This window comes from Lagopus muta, chromosome 9 (genome assembly GCF_023343835.1).
Source record: "Lagopus muta isolate bLagMut1 chromosome 9, bLagMut1 primary, whole genome shotgun sequence".
Lineage (NCBI taxonomy): Eukaryota > Metazoa > Chordata > Aves > Galliformes > Phasianidae > Lagopus > Lagopus muta.
In genome coordinates this window covers 439,924-463,915 of record NC_064441.1, presented here as the reverse complement: position 1 = coordinate 463,915, position 23,992 = coordinate 439,924, and the positions used below count along the sequence as shown (strand labels likewise).

General features: G+C 48.7%; 3 protein-coding genes across 17 annotated transcripts in view; 2 read left to right on the top strand and 1 right to left on the bottom strand.

Moving 5' to 3' along the window:
* Positions 1 to 23,992, bottom strand: part of MED12L (mediator complex subunit 12L) — a 102,404-nt gene that overhangs the window by 36,249 nt on the left and 42,163 nt on the right. The window lies entirely within an intron of this gene.
* LOC125697856 (P2Y purinoceptor 13-like) lies at positions 561 to 2,023 on the top strand. The gene is given in 7 exon segments (XM_048955531.1): positions 561 to 640; positions 643 to 693; positions 696 to 872; positions 875 to 1,135; positions 1,138 to 1,158; positions 1,161 to 1,314; positions 1,316 to 2,023. Coding segments are annotated over 7 exon segments (972 nt in total). The 5' UTR covers positions 561 to 579; the 3' UTR covers positions 1,563 to 2,023.
* On the top strand, positions 15,664 to 17,244 carry LOC125697854 (G-protein coupled receptor 87-like). The gene is made up of 2 exons (XM_048955527.1): positions 15,664 to 15,697; positions 16,208 to 17,244. Exons 1-2 carry the CDS (start codon positions 15,664 to 15,666, stop codon positions 17,242 to 17,244), a joined length of 1,071 nt encoding a protein of 356 aa, XP_048811484.1.

The window sequence follows — 23,992 nt, the reverse complement described above, 5'->3', positions numbered from 1 at the left end:
CATTTCCTCGCTGTTATAACTTTGCTCCAGGCTCCTGTCTGCAGAGGAACCAGATAATCAGAGACCCTCCTTGAAACAGCTGCTGCCAGCTGTGCTCAGGTACTTGCACTCCTGCAGCGTCCCCATGGCGTGGTGGAGCTCCTGGCTGTCTCATTTGCAGATGTGAGGCTGACAGCCAGCAGTGTGCACCTTATTCTCAAAAATGTTAAAACCTGTGCTGATAAAGGAAGAGTGGTGTGTGCTGGCTAAGAAATACCAGAATTCGCTTTCCCAGAGGCACCTGGGGGGCTTTTTAACCACAACCACAAAATCTCTACTCCATATTGGAATACATTTCCATGTGAACACAAATGGTTCTCCGGGCATTCCACTGCTATAACCTTTCAACTCTTCACTACTCTGCAAACAACCCTTGACAGAATTTTACATATAATGTTGTTGAGTTTAATGCACATTTGACAGATTTTTGTGCATTTGTATAAACCTGCTAATAATAATAACGAGGAATGTGTCATCCTGAATACAAACAGTCATACTTTACATTGTCTCTCCCCTTTTTATCCAAGTCTACTTTGAGAAATGGGAGACTTTGCAAACCAGAGTAGCAGCAGTGACTCCAGCAGAGCGCCCTGCTCTGCACCGTGACAGCAGCCACCCACCGGCTCTTCCCAGCGCTCTGCACGCTCGGCTTCCTGCTGGACTCACACTGAACAGCCTGGCCATATGGGCTTTCTTCCATACTCCAAGTACATCGACTTTCATTGTCTACCTGAACAATAACTTAGTATCTGATTTTACAATGACTCTGATGCTTCCCCTGAGAATGCTAACAGACTCTGGCCTGGGACCATGGCAACTGAAGGCCTTTGTTTTTGCTTTTCAGCCATAATATTCTATGACACCATTTATATTAGCACAGTGCTCCTGAGTCTCATTGCTTCTGATGGGTTTCTCAAGATCACGAGACCTTTCGGGAAGTTCTGGCTGCAGCAAGTGAGTTCAGCAAAGATCCTCACGGGTCTGGTCTGGCTCTTGTTCCTGGTTCTCTCTGTGCCAAACTTGATCCTATTGAACCAGAAAGCAACACCACAGTCGGTGAAGAAGCATGCTTCACTGAAGAGCTACCCTGGACTCAAATTGTTGATTACATCTGCCAGTTTGTCTCATTCTTAAGCTTCTATTTTATGTAATTATTGCCAAAAAGGTGTACAAGTCTTACTCGAAAACATGGAAGAAAGCAAGCAAAAAGAAACAAAGGGTCAAGGGGAAAGTCTTCATCATTTTCACCATGTTCTTCTGCTTTGCCCCCATCCATTCCCTACACCCTGAGTCAAATGACAACCCAGATGCACTGCTGCCTGCAGAACCAGCTTTTTGTTGCTAAGGAGAGCACTCTTTGGCTGGCTGCCACAAACACCTGCATGGATCCTTTGATATCCATGTTCTTGTGCAAACCATTCCTAGCAAAAATGCTACACGGGAAAGTAAACACACTTCAGAGAACAGTTCATATGAACCCAAGAACTGAACTGGACGCAGGAACCTTGGCCATCGAATCCTGATTCTGTAGCTTTGCACTCTGAGTCTTTGCATATCCACAGAGAAATTAAGAAATTTGTTTTACTGGTGCTGTAGAAAACTGAAGGATGGTGGTGCTGTAATACTTAATAAAAAGGGCAGGCTGGATTTCCATAGTTATGCTCGCTCCTTACCCACGGCAGGTGGAAAGCCACCCCTCGAACTGCCTGCTGATGACACAGGTCTCTCCCCAAGCTGCTCCCCTTCTCATTGACACCCCGTCAGTAACCAAAGCTGGGGAAGCCCAGCAGTGTTTGAGATGTGCTGCCTGGCAACAGAGCCGCTGCCCTCAAACCACAGCGATGTGTATCGCTTCAGATCACTAAGGACTTCACACTGCAACCGCATCGTTCTCAGCTGCTGCATCAATGATGCTAACACTGATCAGCTTGTAGCCCTGCACTGCTGCTGCGCAGGTAACAAGAGCAGAGGCTTTTCTGACTTGGTCGATCAGTCACATCCACGCCACGTAATACAAATGGTTATCTAAGAACTAGTGTACCTTCATGTCACTTCAGAACAAGCTATGGAATAATTTTATCTGCTCCACACAAAACAAACGAAAAAACAACATTTCTTATTAACACTTGTCAGCTCAGTGGCTACAGCTGCTTCTAACAATTACGGCTTATTTGGAGCAAAACACAGAAGATCTCACCCCGGCGCCAGGCTGGCTGGCAGGGCACAGGGAGAGGAGGAGAAACCGCACTTGGCAGAGGAAGGAGGCCAGGCCCCCTGTCCCTGCCCACCTCTAACACAACTACCTTCCTGCCGCCTACCTATTTCCTCACCCTTCCTCTCCACACCCAGAGAGAAGTTAGCAGAGGGCACTGTGGCTCTGCAGCATCTCAGTCCTTGAGCAGCCGCCAAGGCTGGGCCAGCAGAGGCCCCAGGACTGCAAAGGGCAACTGCTCAGGTGACGTGGTGCTGCAGAAGCAGCCACAGCAAAACACCACCACTTGCTCCCTTCCATTGGCCCTGCTGCTCACTGTAGCCCCGCTGCCACCCCTCCTGCCCCATCACATCACAGCACTCCCACCTGGTTACACCACAGGGACCCAGCACCGTGCCCACATGTCCCAGAGAGCCCAGTGCGTTGCTGAGATGCACCAGGCCCTATTGCAAACTACCCTTCTCAGGCTCTCTTACCAGTCTGGTGCTCACCTCGTATGCCAGATGCTATGATCACCACTCAATTGCTGGTTTTAGACTGTCTATTTACAGCATAATACACTTGCACAGGTTGCTCCATAGAGCTTGATTTTTTCAAAGTTGTCTTTAGATTATTGCATATAATTACATGTGTCTTAGGACTCCCTGTCTCTGCCACACAGCTGGATGCATCACTCAGCAATTTCAGCTCATTGCATCTCCTCCGCTAAGCACAGTAGTGCTTTCTTTAACGTAACGCTCATTTACAACTGGAAACTGAACTAATCCCCAGCCAGCTTCCAATTGGTTCTGCACTGCTCTACAGATCAGCGTTCTCTCAAATACTGCCTTCTCCTCAGGATTAAGTACTATTCAGGAATTAATTTCTCTCCCTCCCCCCACACACAGTGTTTAAGAGGATTAATTTTGCTACTTTAGTTAAAGGGAATATACCAAATTCTTAGCTGTTAAAACACTCCCCGCCTCCGCGACCGCCTGCAGAAAAGCACGTTTTACTGCTCGGAACACAGCGCTCCCATTAACGCCGTGCGCCCTGCCAGCACGCAGCCACGCACCCACAGCCTGTGCCTATGGGAGGGCAGGGGTGCTCCTCAAGCAAGGGCTGTGCTGGAGGTTCCCGAGGAGCCCAAGTCACCTGTTGTGCTGCAGCCTCTCAGGATGGCAGCGAGCAGCCGGTTCCCAAGGTCTGCTGTGGGGAAATGGCCGCTGACTGGGGGGAGAGGACATCTCGTTGATCTGCTTTCAGGGGAAGCCCCCTAAATTCTAACAGTCTGACGGTTTTTAGATCCCTGCCTCCAGACAGAAGTAAAAAAACCTCAGCATTTCAGTCTCTCCAATTTTGAGGCTCAAAAAAGCAGCACAGTGCTACTTTATCTCGTTCAAGCAGAGGTGAGCTCAGAGCAGCCCCACAGCGAGCGGCCGGCAGCAGCGCAGCACCAGGGCTGCTGGGGGGGCTCCGCAGGGCTCCTCAGTGCCACCTGGGAATCTGTCTCACTCCCATAACACTTAAGGCACACTCAGAACAGCTGCTATTTTTCCAAATCTGAATTTCCCCCAACTTAACTCAGAAAGGTGCTGACACCTGTGCCCCAGTGCTGCTGAGGCATGACAGCAGTTACACAGCACAGAGCAAAGCTGCACCATCCTGACCTGGCACACACAGCCCATCATCATCGAGATGCAGCACTGAGACCTTTTCTTTCCACAGCCAAGTTCGCATTTGCTTGGCTCGTCTACAGTCCAGACAAGGAGCCCCCACAGCCCAGAAGTGGGAAGGCTGGCAGCTGGCCTTGGACTTGTTTGGACAGATGAGCCCACGGCAGGCTCCCAGGCTCTGGCTTCCCATGAAAACTACTGACACTCGTTCTAAACATTTCACAGGTTGTTGGGTTCCAGAAGGGGAACCATGGGGCACCAGGAAGACAAGTTTTGTAGGAAGTGCATCTTATTCGGGTGCACAAAGGCTAGCGTATAGTTCTTTTTACTTACTATTTTACTTGCTCCTATAAAATAAAAGAAAGCCACTGCCAAAGACACCTACAATTTAGCCCTCTAGATTTTGAATCAGAGGGACAGTAAGCTCATTCATGAACATCTCAGTACAAATTTTACACTTTACACACGTCCCGACTGCCCAGCACCAATACCAACCCCTCCACCAGCACTTCTGTGACCCAATTTTGAGAAAGCTCCCGTGATACACAGCATACTTCAGTTCACTTGGAATACAGAAAGAAGATTTGCATTGTGAATAAGAGCTGGGAAGCCAAGTCCAGCAGCCAGGATACTCCCCGTATGACTGCTCATGAGCAAGCAGGGCCAGCAGGTTGCATGTGAAGACTGCAGGCTCTCAAACTGACTTCTGGCCCCAGAAGGGATCATCAGCCACAGTGTGCAGCTGGAGGGAGTGCAGCACAGCATAAGGACAGAGAAAGAAACAAGCTTTCCGAAAGTGAGTTCTTAGCTCCCTGCCTTTCAATGGCAGCCACCAAGCAGGGGCTGCATCAGACCTCCATAGGAAAGGAGGTGCTGGAGGCTCCCAAGGCATTTCCAGGACTCAGCACCTCCTACACACAGAAGCATGGCGCACCAGGTATCACATCAGTGCTGCAAGCTCTCAGAATTCCACCATTTTTTCTTTTTCAAAAAAGAAAAAGTGATTCCCATTATCTGGGTGGCTAATCTGCTTAAAAAGCGAGCCCACAGCTTGTACTGCCAATGTGATAGTAACGAGTTTTACAGTAAAGCAACACAATAATTACTGTAATAAAGTTGTTCAGACTTATGTCATCTGAGAATTGCTCAGTAACCATCAGAACACAAGAAGGGGCACCCAGCCTTTGAGCCACGACAGAGTTACAGGTCAGCCCTCGGCGTCTCATGCACCACAGCCCCACATCTCCTTGGCGCTGCTTTTACGTAAGCGCCATCCACAGCATCTCCCTTCTGTGTGCAGACCTGCCTAGACCTGCTCCCACCTGAGAACCACCACACAGCTTCTCCAATTTAACAGCCATCTGGGGATGCCGCAGCAGAGCTCATTACCTCCTTTGGTTTTACTGAGATATCAAAAGACAGAGATTTTACAGAAAAGTTGATGTGCAATCACACCACATTCAAAAAACAAAACTACAGGACACCAAGTACTGAACACTTGGATCTCTGTAAGAAATTGCTTTTCTTTTCCCTTTTTTTCCTCCTCCCTCTTCCCCGCAGTACTTCCCACAGCACTGTTTAAGATCCCAAAGACATCCCCAGTACAGAAGATGCCTGAGGTCCCAAAGCAGACGCAGCAGCACGTGGCTGCCCACTGCTGTGGGCACAGACACAGCAATGCTGGGAGCACGACCAATGCATCGGGTCAGTGCCTGAGCTCAGCGGTCCTTAGAGCAGCACAGACTCCAGATACTGGAATTCAGGGTTGTTCAAACATGTGGTGGCAATGGTGATGAGGAGACGGTTGGACTACATGATCTTATAGGTCGTTTCCAACCTTGTGATTCTATGATTCTATGATCCCAGAGAGTGAGTATCCATTGTGAAAAACACTGAATGGAAGAGGTAGATTTCTCTTGCCACATCCAAGCTGAGTGCAAGCAACAAAGACCACCAGTTAATGTCGGAATACCCAGCTCCTGAGATCAGATCACATTCTGCACAAGTGTAACTTGTGTTCCTGCTGGCTTCTTTTGCATTATCTGTTTTGCCTTGCAAAAGCTGGTCTTCAAAGATGAACCTTGTCAGAAGTCTCCTGTGATCAGGGACTGTATCTGATTAAGGTCCTAAGGCAAGTGAGAACCTTACAGGTTGCCCAGGAGTGAGCAGAGAACAGAAATGTGAAAACGATCGCAGGATTTCCCTGCACGCACAGCCAGAGGAAGCAGTGCACCACGGGTATGGCAGCTGGTGGGTCTGGCTCTGGCTCAACAAGGCTCCAGGCAGCTGCCACAGGAACTTGTGCAGAAGGCTCTGATGTCAGAAAAGTAGGGCTGGGGGTTCCATCACCCACAGCTTGGGGGAAAAGAGAACAAAGTGCGCACAGCGAAGTCCAGGTGGAACAGACACAAAGGTCAAGGAAACGTGACGTGGCAGCCGCTGCTCTGCAAGTGCAGTTTGGAAGATGAATTTTTCTCCTGAAGATTTAATGGAGGGAGGGTGCTGCCTGTATTTGTTTTCTATTTAAGAAGGCTGCAAAAGTGGGAAATCAATCACTTCATCCTCCTCTACTGACACACAGCAACATTTCCCCTTCTGTATCTCCTTCAGTGCGTATTTCAGTGCTCCCAGGCACCTTGTTCCCCTGCTTGGGATGCACACCAGGACTGGCAGCACTGCACTGCACGAGCCAGTGGGCCCAGGGTCAGCCTCAGAGAGCACGGTGACAGCAGGAAGCACGGAGCCAACAGGCAGTCCAGTCATTTTAGCCGAAATAGTTACAGGCTTCACATTTCACTTTCATCCTACCTTTGGATGAGAGAATCTGTTCAAAGCACAACATTAAAGACGTCTAAATGCAGTCAAATTAATAACTGACATGATAATCTTGATTAGCAGGTATTTGCATCTAGCCAGCACCAGGGTTTTCAGCCTCGCGTTCAGTTTGCGCTCCCTCACAGACAAACAGTCCCAGCTGGAAGGCAGCGCTCAGGTGGCAGCGCTCTGCGCACTGCCCGGGGCAGGCAGCAGCCCACCCCTGCGTGAATCACAGCTGCGTCCCAGGCCTGGGCTGCTCCGGAGCCAGGCGCGAGCGCGCTGCCTACCCGGCATGTGAGTCATTCCCGGGAATGAGAGAGCCAGTCGCTCCGGTTGCTCCTGGCCAGGTGAATCCTGCCTCTCTGATCAGGTACCGCAAAAAAGGGCGATTGGAAGCACAGAAGCTTACTTCCAGATATGGTTTATTTAACCACCTTAGCACAAGAAATACTCTCGTGACTGTTTGCAGTCTCAAGATGCATTTTGGAGGAGTCTGAGGCACTTCCGCGATGCAGCTCAGAGACGAACGGAGGGCGACAGCGGGGACAGGTAAGTGACTTCTGACCATCTGAAAAGCGTGCGATAGGTTGCTCTGTACGTTTTGCCTTTCTTAAACACCCTTCATTGAAAAGAAGGTGGGAATTAAGAAAAGTTGCTGAAAAATCAGACAGAGAAGCATAAATTGAGGATCAGATCAATTAAAAGCGGGAGGAAGTCTCAAGTAGTGAAAACTTCCAATCTTTTATTAATTCAATGGTAAACGTTACTCGTTATTTTTCTCCCAAGAGAAAAATACAGATCTATTTCTACTAATCATTCCTTCTGAGATACTATTCAAAGCGCAAGAGGGTTTGTGGTTTTAATGCCTTACTTCCTGGCACAGGTTAAGTCATATCGAGTAAGATCCAGTTACCATAACGTCTGAATCTGTCCGAGGTTTGCGTTCGATCCTTTTGTCCTCGTTCAGTACAGAAAAGCGTACTTGAATTCTTTTAATTACTTTCTACAGAATAAAGGTTCTCTTCCTTCATGCTTCACTCCGATCATGTTAAAACTTGTCAGGTTCACTGGAAAAACCACATAGCTCTGAACAGGCAACTCACACCGTGTGTCAGATCTGTCTCAACGTTCAGGATAGGCACTTTCACAGATCTCTCTCATTTAACGAGTACTTCAGATTGAAGTGGTTATGCTCAGCAACAAACAACTGGAAACAGCAACGCAACTGAAGGTTTTATATTTTACAGAAATGGCTTGCCATAGGTACACTATGAGGACACAGAAACCTGTCTTCTCATTGGGCACGCTCGGAGTTACTCTCATAGGGTTTCACATACTGTCCCATCACTCCAGAGAAGATTTTGCAATCTTCCTTCACAAACAGGGATGCCAGAAGCATTGGCACTGGAGCCCAGCAGCCGCTCAGCACAGCCCGTCTGAGGGCCCGCTGTGCAGCGAGCAGTGGAGGCAGAGCAGCCGAAGGGTGCGGAGAGGTTTCAGGCAGAAAGCGTCTGTTTGCATCGGGATGCGTGGGAAGCAAGCAGCCGCTCTCACAGCACCGTGCCGGTTCCTGCCTGCCGCCCGCGGCTCTCCCTCCCATCACGGCCCGCTGCCATCTCACCCTCGTGCCCTCCCAGGCTGCCGGGGCATCCCCAGGGCAGGGCGGCAGCAGCAGGCAGACCAGCTCACCCGGTGCCCGCGGCGCAGCCTGTGCCGGCACGCAGCCCCGCAGCACGCAGCCTGTTGGGCAGGGCCGGGCTCTCCCAGCCCAGACGGCCGCGGCCGCCCTTTGCTCCTGCGCACGGCAGTGGTGGGACGCCCAGGCCGGCCACGAGGAACTCGAGGGGTGCTGCATTTATGAGAGTTCTGGGGCTAGGCGAAGATGCGCCCAACAGGAACTGAGGTCTGCGGAACCTCACTGCCATCGCACCACGTCCCTGCCACGGGACCAGGCCAGAGCTGCTCACCCAGCGCTGTCAAAGCAGCGCAGCAGGATTTCAGCACTTCATTCTCACAACTCAGCTGTCTCAGCCCTTCCTGCCATTACATATTCCAGTATCTTCTTAAAAAACAAAAGCACGGGTCCTGTGCTACGAGGAGCAGGCTTACACGTCTGATCAACCCTGAACTGGAAGGACACCATCACAGCAGCACACTGCTGTGCGCACCAGCATTTTATTCATATCTTGTTGCAGCATCCCCTGCAGCACCTGGGAGACGTGGCCGGCACACAGTGGCCAGAACTGTGCCACGCAATCACAAACCTTCATCTTTTTCTGACCTAGACAACATCTTGATTGCTTTTAAAGTTCCGTTGCAAGTTTTTCAGTCCCATTTCCCATCGCACAGAACCGACATCCACGCTCACAACGCAATACTGCTCAGCAGAGGCTCCCATGCCCACTCGAGCTGCCATCCCCCGCTGCCAAGGGCCACCAGCCTTCGCTCTCTGCCATGCCAGTGTGTTTCTAACAGCTTCTTAACATGCAGAAGACTGACTCTGGGATAACAGCACACAGGAGGAACAGCTTACGGAACGACAGGAACCCTCTGACAGTCTGACTGTGGGGGGTGGTCAGACCTGCAGCTGCTGCTGCTCCGGGCAGGGAGCTGGATCAGACCACCTCCAGATGTTTGTGCCTACTGACCTCATCTAGTCTATGATTCTGGGAATGGGGGCCCTCCTCTTGAAGGAGAGGGGGAAAGAAGTATATATATATTTCTACAGCTATCAGGACAACAGCAGTGGGCACCCAGGAGGTGCAGCTGAAAGGCAAAGCAGACTCACAGGCTTCCAACAAGAAGGTAAAGGCATGAAACTGATCTCCAGCATCATCCACATCACTGCCATCCTGCTGACATCACGTGGGAAATCAGAAACAACATGTGGAGAGAGGAAGGAGCCAAGGCCAATGGCATAAGGACGAAGATGGTGAAGATTCAGGAAGGAAGGTGCTCTTTTAATTGCTAGATGAATGAGAGAAAGCAGTGGCAGGAGCAGGAGGAACGAGGGAGAGGGGAAACGGCCATGGTGAGGCCGGCAGCAGCCTGACTGCACCTCGCATGGCAGCCCCCAGCAGGGGCTCAGGGACAGCAATGGGCTACAGCACGGCTTCTGCTATCAGCAGGTTCTGCACAAGCAGAAACAACACAGTAGCATCTTCTAGACAGAGACAAAGGCAGCACTAGAGCTAATCCCTTCCTCCTGCCTAATTAGAGGCTGCCATTCCAAGAAAACATTCATTATCCCAACTCTGTCAAACACTGCACTGTCTTCCCTTCGTTTTCAGGAAGAAAAAAAAAAACAAAAACTCAGAATTGCAACACTTCACTCTGCCACCAACAGCCCTTTACCTGCAGCCCAATGTGGGGCCTCTCTGCTGCCAATTCTCTCCTAAACTCTCATGTGAAAACAACTGCAGCCTATAAGAGAGATGCCTACGCACTACGCTTCATACCTCGCTGCTTCAGAACTGGCAAAGTGCTGGCAAAGTGCACCAAAGAACCAATGCTGAGGATCCTGTTGGTCTCCCTCCCATTTTCTGAGTTCAGCAGGCTGAAAATCTCAACAGAAGAGTTACTGAGCTGGGTGCCCACAGTCTTGAGGCACAGGCAGCCCACATTCAGCAGAGCTAAAAGTATCTGCTTCAGAAAGTTACTACTGAGCAAAACCAAAGAAAACAGAGCAATCATTATTTGATATGAGGATCTGCAAGACCTAGAACCACTGAACTTCAGTTGTGTTTTGCAAGTCCATCCTGTGCTACAGACAATAGCCTGCACACAGCCAACCACTACAGCCAGTCTGCCAGCTGCAAAGCACAGCACAGTAGAGCAGGACCCATCCTCAACAGGACAGCTGTGACCCTGATTCCGGGTCACAAAAGATGCACATACTCCTTATTAATGCAACCAGAGATCTGAAAGCATTTCTTCAGCATCACTTAGGAACCCTTATACATATCTAAGAGGAAAAAGAATTCATGAATCTTTAGGTGCAGCAAATGCGTTGCCAGAATAGACAGCCTTATAACAAGGACTAAGAACTTCTGCTAGGGTTTGTAACCTGTGCGTGGAAAATCTGATTCAAAGTAAGCAATGTAAACCCATGAACTTTTAATGATCTCAAAAGACAGAAAAATTACGGACAAACTTGATGATTTGGGCAGCAACCCAAACAGGCCTCACGTCAGACCCATCCTACATACTGAAAATTAGGGTTCATAATCATTCACGTCAACTTAATATTAAAAAATCATTTGGACAAAATATTCCAAAACTGATGTTGAGAAAATAAGATCTACATAGATACATACCTTTTTTAACTAAAGAAATCACATTATGCTATAGGTATGGCCCTACCCCCTGCTGAACTTAATACTGGTGGCAAGAGCGGCAAACGGAGAACTTCACACATCAGCAGCATTACTTACTGCCACTGCAGCAGCCTGCTGCACTGCTGCACCCACTGCAGGCCCCCAGAAACTGCACAGAGTTACAGGCACAAGCTGAACGTGACGTGTAAGCAGTATCTGCAACAAAGCAAAGCCAAAGGCTGCCGCAGAAAGCAGAAATGAGCAGTGGAGCTGGTTACTCAGATGCACACGCACTGTACTTCTACCTTTGTGGCAAAGGACTGAGAAGGACTAACACAAACTTGAGCGACTGACAGGGAAACTTGAGTTTTCCCAGGAACAGCTTATGGAGGGGTTTTCCCACAGCCGGCTCCTGGGCCAAGCGCTGTGAGGACGGAGGCTCTGCTAGCGGTGGCACGGCGCCGCGTGCTGCAGCCTTCACCGGGCTGGCACCTGGCTTCGCTGGGGACAAGCGGATAGCAGAGGATAGGCTCTCAGCCAGGAGCTGTTGGCAGCAAGCTGTTCTGCAGCTAGCCCAGAGACAGAGCTGCTGGTCACAGCTGCTGAAAGAAGGCTGGGATGGAGGGGAACTTCCAGGGGGAACCTAGAAACCAAGAAGTGGGTTTTGTATTAGATACCAAGGCAGACGTGAAGCTCTCTGAGCCGAGGCACTGGTTCCTGTTTCTGGGTATGACTAAGCTGCCAGGCACTGGAGCCCACGGCTGCAGTCATACCTTGCTCCTGTTTCTTAGCCTCCTGAAGTTCAGTCAGCCAGGGGTGGCAACGTATCTGCTTTACGCAGAGCTGCCTGCACACCTCTGGGAAGGCAGGAATGGGGAGCAGCAAGTGCAGAGCCCAGGGAGGGTGCTTTCAGTCTCCTCCCTGCCAGCACACATGGGAGCAGCTCCAGTCAGAGGCAGCCAACGCGTACAGCTGGCTCGGCCTGAAATACAAGCAGCTGCATGACCTCACCAGCACTCAGCCCACAGAAGTGGGCACCCAATGCCAGGTGTGCTGAAATGATGCAGGGAGGGAATGGATGGAGGTAAAGAAGAAGGCGGGGATGCAGGCCCTGTGCTACTGCTTGCCAGCTGGCTGCACTAATGCTTTTTTTTTTCCTCCTCACAAATCTTTACAATTAAGCAAGTCAGTGATTTTGTTCTGATGGCAATAGAAAAGCACATACGTACAGTCAGTCAAGAGCAAATTTAACAAACTGCTGCACATTTCTTCTGCTTACTTTAGTTTTGCCACTTACCAGACCTTATGCTGACATGCAGTGAATGGCGTACCGAGCTGCTCAGGTAGCCAGCATCACTTAAAGCCCACAGCTCTAAAACCAAACTCTCTGCTCAACCTCCCGAAGAAAATTTTCTAACTTTCAAGGAGTTGTAAATAAGAGATGCAAGAAGATTAATTAGATGTGATGGTATTGAATTTCTTCAAACAGTGAGGCAACCCAAAGCCTTACTCATTAGAAAACCCACAGTTGTTCTCTACCCATCTGGCAGTGAAATCTACCGTGCAGACGACTACTTCATTTCTCATCTGAGGCCATCGCAGTCAGGCACGTAAACCAGTCTGTCAACAATGGCAGCAGAACGTTACCTCATCAGTGAAACAGCATGTGCTTAACCTACATTTGCTGCAATTGACAGCCTTCAGGGGAAAGGCAGAAAAAACCAGCCAGCCAAGTGTATGAGAAGAAGGTATGTACTGGCTTAAAAATGTACACAAAATGAAGGAGTAGCTTCCAGTGCATCTTCAGAAGCACCCAAGCAGAACACATTTGTATGGAAGCATGAGGCTGGAGGTTGGAGAAACACAGGATGAAATGGGTCAGAAGAAAAGAGTGTGAAGAACAGGACAAGAACTTCAAAACCAACCTTGTCCAGCACAGAAATACCACATCCAGTTCCATGAGTAAGAAAGTCACTACCAGAGCACATAGCCAGAGCACAATCACAAAACGTCTTAAACTATTCTTCAACCTTCTTTGTACTCCTCAAGTCTGAAATGCAGTGGCATTTACCAGAAAAGCCGCAGCCTGCAGAGCCAAGGGACACAAGGAGTGTGCTCTGTCTATCCAGTACTTCTTAGCTTAATAGACTTCAGCAGGAAACTATCTGAGCACCTTTGGATTTCTGAATCTAAGCAGATCATTTTTGTGTATCCCAAAATTTGTCATATAACCAATTCCATGCAGCAGGGACTACTGTGACTGCACCTGCAGCCCTCACCAACCTGTTTGTGATGTTAAAGTTTCAGAATTACAACAGCGTAAGGGAAAGTCCGCAACGCACAACTGGGGCAGCCTTCAGCAGGTGTCATCTCCATCCTCCACCCCTGCATGCATGGAGGCTGCTGCTGAGCTCAGCTGCACCAGCAAGGCTGGACACAAAGCACTGCCAATGTGGACCAGCTGTCACAGCTCTGTGACAGTATTTGTGAAGAGTTTGCTGCTTTCTTCTGCCAACCAACACTTTGCTGGGATTTTATTTTATTTTGGAACATGTTTTACTATTAACAGCATTAGCAATAAGATAACAAGAGAGAAATCCGTTCAGGTGCTCGATCTAATTGGCCTGAGGGAAGACAGAGCAGGGTCTGTCTTCCAGGGTGATTGCTATTTCCTTGGGCAGTTTGACTGCAGTCTCACCTTCAGAGGCAAGGAAGACAAACGTTGCAGGGATCCCCCACAGCCAGTGCTGTGGGCAAGGATAAGCCAGACCCTATGGGATCTGCTGGAAGCACTGACTTGAAAAGTGTGAAAGAAGGGATGCTTCTGTTCCCCTGCCCTGCTACACCTGGAAGGGACAGCAGAGCACGACAAGCAATCAGCTGGGCTTCTCCTGCACACATGGCTTTGCAGGCACTGGGACAATGAGCACTCAGGCACACACATCACAGAGCAAGCATAGGAGCTGCTGACAGCATTGCACGCAACAGGCACAGCTCAGCTGTGCCCATTCCCCAGGGCAGTCAGTTATGAGCCTGTGCAGGGAGAGCCCTCTGTGACAGTGATTTGGATGTTTCTGGTCCTAGCAGCTGCAGTCCATCCTCTGCAGCAGTTTTCAGCTACAAGGTAACAGCACTCAGACCAGCAGCCCTGTGGCTCCAAGTAACAGCATCCACCAAAACAAACACCATCTACAGCGAGGAAAGGAACTGCACCCTGATGCACTGAGCAGGGGCCTGAAAGTCTCAGCTTGCCCCATCTCTGCTGACAGCAAGCCCCACGATGCCAATGGGAGCTGACTGGCACAAGCTGGGAGCAGAGGCCGGTGGCTGAGACCACCATGCAGCCAGGGACCCTTAACTGTGTCAGAACACATCAGTTCATTTTCTGCTGTGAGTCAAGAGCTGAAACCTTCAGAGCGCGCAGGTGCTGCTCCTGTACAAAGATGCACCCGGTCACTACATGCTATCAGATCCATGCAGCCCCCTTGTCACAGTGCTCACTTGAAGGATAGAGGCAGAGGTGGAGAAGTTCACGAGCTTTTTGTAACAGGATTTACAGCAATTCCCTGCAGGATCTGCAGTAAGTGACAGCACACAAGAAGCACAGACCTGACCCAGAGCCACTGAACCCACAGCACTCTGCAGTCACTGCATGGGCACACGGCAGCCACCTGTCCCTGCCTCACCCTCCGGGCTGTGGGACAGCAGGGAGCCTTCTGGGGACCAGGCAACAGGCAGGAAAGGAGCTCTGAGAAACAGGGAAGCATCTTCTTTGCCTAAGATAGAGATACGCATCTTTCCATAAAATCTCTTGTCCTTTTGATCTCAGTGCCTCCTGGGCAAAAAACTATAGTTGTGAATTATAAACAACAGTAACAGAGTGATGGAGTTTTTTCTTACTCCCTAGGAAGACAACTACTGCTTCTCAGCACAAGACAAAATACCAGAATTACTTTTGATGGTCTCATTAGGAGCCAGAATTCCTAAACAATGTCAGACAAAGAGAAGCCAAACTGAGAAAAAGCTTAAAAACAGCAGAATTACAATTATTTTTTTTTTTTAAACCAGAGCTTTAAGACATAATATTTGCTTTACTGCCACCTAGTGACAATTTGAAACTTACAGAGTCACAGAATCCTTAGAATTGGAAGGGACCTTGAAAGAAGAACAACTTGTTCCTTCCTGTGTCAAGTTTACATCTGCACAAGCGATCAGTAGTTTTGTCCACTGTTCATCCCCATAGGACAGGCAGCCAGGGCCAGTGGAACAGCTGAGACCTGAGCCATTTAGCTGCAGTTTTCTTATCAAAACTGACAAACAGAAAAGATGGAAAAAATACTGCACTTGCATGAAACAAGAATCAATAATCTGCAGCGTTGCCTTACAAATTGGTGTCACCAGATTTCTTGGAGCAATGCCATTATCATGCCTTCACAGCACACACTGGGTTCCACATTTGCAGCCTCGCAGTACCTGGCACCTGCGCTTCCCTGGCACTGCAGGGCTGCCTCTAACCTCTGTTTTTCCTCCAGAATGTAACACTGGTGCTGCCCACACCAAGGCCTGGACCTGTGGCTGCCAGAGGGACTCCTGAGGCACTTCAGCTGACGACACACCACAAATAATGGGGTACAACCTGTCCTATGGACCGCCACCAGGTACAGTCAGGAACAGCAGCTCAGTGTCACCAACACAGCCTCCAACGTTCAGATGAGTCCTTTTGAAAGAGGCCTTCAGTATTCTGCCATGCAGCCCCATGGGGTTCGGTCCTGGCTTACCAGCCAAGACAAGGTGCAAACATTTTGGGTAAAAAAAAAAAGATATAATGTAGAAGAGCCTGGAGTTTGTTCACAAACATATGTACACAAAACCTTAAAATCCCCAGAAAATGTGATTTTCAATTACATTAAGTAAATTAAGTTTCAAATTAGCATTTGAATAGGCTCAAAGGCACCCTCCAGAGCTCTGCTGCCCCTTTCCAGCAGGAAGCAGCACCGCTGTGCTCACACCGCGTGCTGTAATGTGCTGAGTTCAGCAGCGCTGATTTGACTGCTGCTTTCAGTGGCTGACCAGCAGCCCACGGGGCTGCCCAGGGAGGTGACATTCTAGAGGACAGTTCTTCATCCATCGGACACCACGCACACTCTAACACTGCTCTCGCCCCACAGAGGAGCACCTGAGCACAGTCGCCAGCGCTGCCCCCAACCGCTCGGCAGGCCCCCCCGGGAACGCCACGCAGGACGAGTTCACCACCATCGTCCTTCCTGTGCTCTACCTGGTCATCTTCCTGGCAAGCATCCTGCTGAACGGCCTGGCGGTGTGGATTTTCTTCCACATCAGAAACAAAACGAGCTTTATATTTTACCTCAAGAACATTGTGGTCGCAGACCTTCTCATGACGCTGACGTTCCCATTTAAGATAATCCAGGACTCCCAGCTGGGACCGTGGCACTTCAACTCGTTCCTGTGCCGATACACGACAGTTCTGTTCTACGCCAACATGTACACCACCATTGTCTTCCTCGGGCTCATCAGCATCGACCGCTACCTGAAGGTTGTGAAGCCCTTTGGGGACTCCAGGATGTACAGCATCACCTTCACCAAGGTGCTCTCCGCCTGTGTCTGGGTGGTGATGGCCTTCCTCTCCCTGCCCAACCTCATCCTCACCAATGGCTACCCCACGAGGAGGAACATCGACGACTGCATCAAGCTGAAGTCCCCCTTGGGAGTCAAGTGGCACACAGCCGTCATTTACATCAACACCTGCACCTTCATGGTGGTGCTAATAGTGCTCATAGGGTGTTACATTGCCATATCCAGGTACATTTATAAATCGAGCAAACAGTTCATTAGCTCGTCGAGCAGAAAGAGAAAGCATAACCAAAGCATCAGGGTTGTCGTGGCTGTGTTCTTCACCTGTTTCCTGCCGTACCACTTGTGCAGGATACCCTTCACCTTCAGCCATCTGGATAAACTGCTGGACGACTCTGCACACAAAATCTTGTATTACTGTAAGGAAATGACACTGTTCCTGTCTGCATGTAATGTTTGTCTAGATCCAATCATTTACTTTTTCATGTGTAGATCGTTCTCACGAAGGCTGTTCAGGAAATCAAATATGAGAACCAGGAGTGAGAGCATCAGGTCTCTGCAGAGTGTCAGGAGGTCCGAAGTGCGCATCTACCACGAATACACCGACGTCTGAGCTCCCCGCACACAGACCGGTGCTGACTACTGAGGGTATTTGTACAGCATGTAAATAAAACCTGTCTTTGGGTACTGGACCACAGAAGTGCATTGAGAGTGTGCAGACATGTACAGCTCTGCCATTTCAGCTCACTAACACCTATCTTAACTCAAAATCGTAAATACACACACAGACTGGGTTCACTTCAGAGGCATTTGGGCATCTTTTCTTTGGTGCTTCTTAAGATCAACAGAAGCCAAAGAAATCCCATATAAGTATCCTGTAATGTAAAGAATGCTCCCATTAACCAAGAGGAGCTGTTCTTCCCCAGCTCAAGGTCCAGTGACAACTCCAGCTCAGTAAGGTTCCTTTGTGTTTCATTTCATTTTTAATTCATTTTTGACTCCTATTGATCTTCTATCAGTTCTTCCTTCCTACCTTCTTGCAGAGTTTAGACAGTAACTTTGGTATTTTCACCCGGATTATTTACCGTGAGCACAAGAACATCAAAACATTCCTTAACAACCAAAACACGCATGGATTGTACTGGTGGCAGCAGACAGAAGCCGGGTTAAAGGCAGCGCCAGGAGGAGGAGGCGGTGGCAGCAGTGGCAGAGCAGAGCAGGTGCCTGAGGGCAGCGCCATGGCATCCAGAGCCACCAGCAGGTCTCCTGGTGAGCACAGCCAGGCCAGGCCAGGCAGCCACCAACACCCACCTGGTGGCACTGCCAGCCGAGCGGCAGGCTGGGACGGCAGCAGGACGATCCCTAATGCATGTCAGCCCAGCCACAGCACATCCCCACCAGACATCAGCACAAACCAAACGCCCTCCTGCTCTGTCTCTTCTCAAAGAAAACCCCAAGCACCTCCATGTTTCTTCACCCTTTGCTTCCCCCAAAGCACAGTTCTTCAGCAGCCCTGCACAGGCAGGGCCCAGCACTACCACTGTGCCGACGGCTCGCTTTCACAGCACTACGCCTGCTTAACACAGCATGAATAAGACAAGGGCTTCTTTCTTTAAGTTGTTTTAATTTCATGTACTATGTTACATATAGCTTAAAACTTCAGTGTGTTGCACATAATACAGATAGTATATACCATATATAATCACACACAGCATTTGGATTAAATTGATGGATTAATGCAAACGCTACAAAACTGCTGGCACTGCTTGGGGGAAGAGGCCACTTCTGGAAAGGAAGAACACTTCCAGTATTTACCCCATTCAAAACACAAATAGTACAGTTAGCCAAAATGACACAGAACAAACCCTACGTTAGCCCTGTAGGAAAAACTACACTCACATACGCAACACCAAAGCAAGTTCTGGGGCCACATTTGCCATTCTGTGCTCTTAAAGTCTGCACGTACATGAAGCACACGAAGCCATATGAACAGAACCATTTCTGTGACTGAGCTGCATAGTTTAAATTCTCTCCAGCTCCACGTTAGATGGAACAGCACACTGCTGGCTTGGCTCTGTGAAACAGCAAGGTCAGCGTGCGCACCAACGTCAGTAACCAAACACCTTCTTATCACCCCCCATATGGTTGAAGTGACGCCCAGGCGCTCCTGGTCTCCCCTTTACGACACAAGTGACAGTACAGCAGGGCAGGTGACGGCTCCTCAGAGCGCACCATCGCTGCGTTACATTCTCAGCCCATCCTGCTCTCCTCTCTCCACCTGTGCTTCCTTCCAGCACACTGCTCCTGCCCGCTGCATGCACGCCGGCTGCTGTTTCTCATGACCTCACTTGTTTTTACTTTGTGCATTCACATGCATTCACTTTAGCTTTCCTCCAAGAAGACGCAGAACGGCCATTCCCTAAGTAGCGATTTCATACCAAAATGATCTGTTACCCAACGCACTGCCATCAGGGGATGCCCTCTGAAGAAAGCTTCACGACACCCTTTCCAGAAGGCCGAACACATGAAGCAGCACTGCCTGGGGAAGGCAGAGGCTCCAGTCCCACGGGGGAGCAGTGTGGCCATCCTGCATTTGGAGGAGGCACGGCTAAGCAATGCTGGCACAGGGCAGCCAGGATGGCTCTGCTCCAGAGCCCAGCAAGAGCAACACAGACAGCACTGCTCCATAGAACTGCCTGTTTACTTTATCTTGACAGGGTGCATCTGTGATAAACATTTCTCACTACAACATACACTCGTGCTTATATAACAGTTCTTGGAAGTTGCTGCTTGGAAAATCTTTTCCCAGGACTAAAAATGAGTTATAAAAGAAAATCCAACTTCTCAAGTATCAGATAACTAAGTATCAGATAACTAATGTCTGCATTTCACAGGGAATTTGGTATTTGAAAGCCTTCTCTTCCTGAGAAGAAATAGGCCTGATAACAGCACTGCTTCACCAATGCCCACTGCTGCAACAAGCTTTTTTGGGCTGTTGGTAGGAAGCAGCCTCAGTCACCATTTGGTTTGCATGGCCTGAGGACTCACTTTCAGACATATCCTTTTTCACTTCCCTGTTCTGAGCTGTCATTCCTCTTTAGATCTGTTATCTGCTTAGGTTGTTAAAAATCCAGCAATTTAAATTAAATCTCTTCTGACCAAAACAAATTTCATAAGCAGTAACGAGGTCAGTAGGATCAAACAATAACAACTTAGAATCTGTTTTTGTTGTTTTTCACCCAAATGGGTCTATTTTTGACACCTGGATGTACTCCAGCACACACAACTCCTTGTCCTGTGACGTAACTTTCAGTGGCACAGCACTGTTTCCCCTCACAGCCCCCACAGTGCCACACATGACTCACTCCCCACTCTTTCAACCATAGCTCTGGTGTTCCTTATTCTCTGTATTGTGCCCAAGCTCTTCCTGAAATGAGCAGTTATAGGAACAGCATCAGATGCTGGCCTAAGCTGCGCCTTCAGGAAGCAGGACAGGACAGGCACACACCCGAGACTGGGACTGCTGTGTTCTGCAGGACACCCCACAGAGAAGGTGGTCCAGTGGAAGTACGACAGCAAAGCAGACCCAAGGAAGCAAGGAGGACACAGTGAACACCAGTGAAAGCTTTCACTGATGCAGTTCGGCAGTATGCTGTATAACTGATAGCGCTGCCTGAAGCACAGGCTGCTGTGGAAGGAATGTTTCTGGAGATGTGCTTAAGGCTGCAGATCACCATCTCCACAAGGCTCACGGCACTGCATGCATTGCCTGCGTTGCTTCTGAGATTACTCTGGCAACCACCTCTACCATGACTTCCTACCAGTGCAGCTTCCTAAGCCTCTTAAAAAAGTGAAGTGAAATTCCCTAACGTTCTGAAGATGTCTTTGTACTGACACACCAGAGCCGCCTCAAACAAGCCTAATGGTGCGACCACTGCAGCCCCTGGGCTTCCCGAGACTCACAGCAGCCCCGGCACCACATCCTGTGCCACGAGCACCAGGACACTTCACCCCAAGCTACAGCCATCAGAGCACGGCCATATCCCAGCTGAATTGGAGACACATCCTTGTAAGGCCTCCCAAGGCTATTCTACAGTGATGCTGAGGCACCGAGCAGCCAGCATGGCAATGCTGGGCAGAAAACGTTTGCTGGCACGCTTTGATAGCTTAAAACATGCATTCCTAAGTCCTGCAGTGCCTTCGTAATCAGCACGAGTTCTAGGGGGATTATTCTAGAAAAATATTTATCTTGTTCATTCCACTTCAGTCTGTTCACAGCAACTGGATGTAAATACACACGGTCTATGCGGTTTTGCGTTTGGTTGGGTTGGAAGGCTTTGATAATGAGGCACAGTCCTCTAACAAGATTAGGGTATATTGTGTATGTGTGGCAACGGTCTGGTGCAGTAAAGTACATTCAGAAAAGATCAGATCTCAGCCTGTCAGCCCCACTCCTGTTCCCAAGGGCAGCAGAGTTACCAGCCCAGCTTTAACTTCGGCCAGCAGCCTCCAGTATGAGGACCGCCTGGCCACCACCACAGCCACCCCTCTGTAACCAGATGAGCTCCAACATGTCAGTTTTCTCCCGTTTCTGGCTATGAAAACACATTCTCTGGTTCTGATGTAGAAGCTGACCAGTAGGACTATAAAAGCAGTTTCCTTTCATAGGCACTGAGCTCACACCAAACCTCCAAATTATTTTCTTAATAAAAAAAAAATAAAAATGACAAGACCAGGAGGTGGGAGTTTTGGAGTCCAGGGGAAGAAAAAGACTTATATGGCTAAGGGTGAAATACATTATCCAGTTCTTCAGCCACCAAAAGCATGTGATATACAGGAGCCTTTCTGCAGACCATGCTCACCACCTTCTGACCCTTTGGAATTAACAGCTGCGTCTGCAGATCCTTATATATTAAAACTGGCTGGCATTTTGGAAAAATATCCATGTTTGCATAATAAAGTGACCCTTCAGTCTGCCCTGATGTCTGCAATCATTCCGATGGGGTGAAACTGCACACAGAGCTGAGGCTTCCTGCCCGCCCTGTAAGCACTTAATCCTCTGCCCCTGCACAAATGATTGCTTCTCTCTGAAGCACACAAAAAAATTATGTGTGCCGTAACATTTAATCCATCAGAGTGGCAGCCTGCACTTGGAAACAGCATTTCTCTCCTTCCTCTGGGACCTCACACACTCATGCAGAGCTGCACACTTCAGTCTTTTACTGAAGGCAGAACTTCTTTGGTAGCTTTAATGTAAACATTCTGGCAAGCTTCAACCAAGAATAACCAAGAAGTACAGCTATGGCATTAAGTGACCCTACAATGACATACTTCATAACCCAACACACAGCACAAAGAAGTCATCTCCAAAGCTGTTCACCCTTGGTTTCTGTTACTTGTCAGCATACGATCATGTTTTAGAAGAATTTCACACTAACAGCTGCGCAGCTTCAACTGCCCTCCGCACCATGAGCCCTGCACAGCTTCAGGGAAACCAACCAGAATCCACACGTCCCATTTGCCAACTGGTGTTTCTGAGTGCACTCAGCCTACTCAGCACTGCCTTCCTTTTCCAGTATTTGCTGCCTACTTGTGATCTTCAGAGAGGAAGGCCAACAACATTTCACTTCTGCTTCCCTTGCAAGCGGTTCTCTGCTTCTACTGTTCTACTTCTAACAATAAACAAAGTGAAAAAATGATACAAGTAAAGCTGAAGTAAGAGGGAGAATCACAAACAGGCTTTAAAGCCACTGGAACAGCTCTGAACATCTAGCATGAGAAGGTCCTTTTTAAGGGTTGCCTTTAAGCTTTTCCTCCCTTATCTCAGTGCATTAAACCCACACATAAGATTGTGTTCTTCACTCATTATGAAAGGCAAACACTGCCACCAAACATTTCCTTTTGGGTAATAAAGTCAGGCTGCCCGTCCAAAGATTCCCCCTCAGCTTACTTCAAAATACTTAGGGTTCAACTACCCAGAAACATTTGGCAAAGCATAGGACAGAACCCATGGCTTTGCAAGAACAAAGCAACAACATAGGATTTCAATCTAAAAAAAATACAGATCTGTATCCTTCTATGAAGAACAAAATTGAGAGTCCATTCAAAGGCAGGCTGCATTTAACAACATTTTCATACTCTTGTTCTGAGGATTCAAAGCAATGTATGTAAGCAGAGCCAAACAAGAATAACCTGCAATCAAAACCCAAGTATACAAAAGAATGCTAACAAAACGGTCCTAGAATTCACCTCACACTGGAGATCAGTGCCAGTTGATGCCAGATCAGCATCAATGCCACAGAGGCCTGCACGCTCACATCTTTGTGTACTGCAGAACATTTCATCCACATGCTTTCATGAAAAGCCAGCTCCTGTCCCACTGACAAATGAACCTCCTGACTCCATCCATAATTAGAGACGGCAACTGTGTCATCCTACTGTCCTTACTGCTTCTGCATGTGCAGGACTGGCATTTCATTCAGGCAATTCCTGCATACAGCTTCACAGTCCCAGAGCCTGTCCTCGATACCACTGCAGTGATTTCATGGACACCTACACTCCTACCTGCACAGAGCCAGGAGTTAACTTTCTACCCAGCACAGAAATCAGAAGGTTTCTCCTTTAAGGATTCTTCCTTGGAAGAGTAGGACTCACCCCCACTGCAGTGGCTTTCCACTTCTGTGCATACTTAGAGGCTTAGGGCATCAGTTATCAGCATGTTAGGGCAGCTGGCAGGGAAGATGGCACTGCGCTGCTGAGATGATTGCCAGGTGTGATGTTGCCAGGAAACCTCTGGTTGGTAAAGAGAATCAGAATATCAGGAATTGGAAAGGACCTTGAATGATCTTGTCCAATCCTCCTGCCGGAGCAGGAACACCTCAACCAGGTCACACAGGAAAACATCCAGAACATCTCCAGAGGAGACCCCACAACCTGATTAAATTAAACTTTAAACATAGCAGACCAACCCCCTGCAGCAAGATATTTAATGGGCAACAACTTTGAGAGATAAGGAATAACTTCATGGACTGATTAAGACATTGTAGAGCACAGAATCTGAGTTTGTGGATTTTATGACTCTATAAAGGGAATTCTTCAGGCAAAGCATGGAGAAAGTTTACTGTTCTTAATTTACAATAAAAGGACAACAGATTCCCACGACTTAAGGCTTCCAGAGCTCCTTTCATTGAAAGAGAAAAGACAGTATGCAGCTATGTACAGAACTCAACATAACTATTTCCCAACATTCACTTGCTAATTACCTAAAGGAGTGCATCCTAGAGAAAACTAAGCTTTTCTCCCTTTATACATCAAATTAAAGAATAAGCACAATGCATTTCTCCCCATGACCACAGCAGTGA

Coding starts and splice junctions, on each gene's coding strand:
- LOC125697854 (XM_048955527.1), top strand. CDS start 15,664: ATGGGGTACAACCTGTCCTATGGACCGCCACCAG. Junction 15,698..16,207: donor GTCCTATGGACCGCCACCAG/GTACAGTCAGGA, acceptor CTCGCCCCACAG/AGGAGCACCTGAGCACAGTC.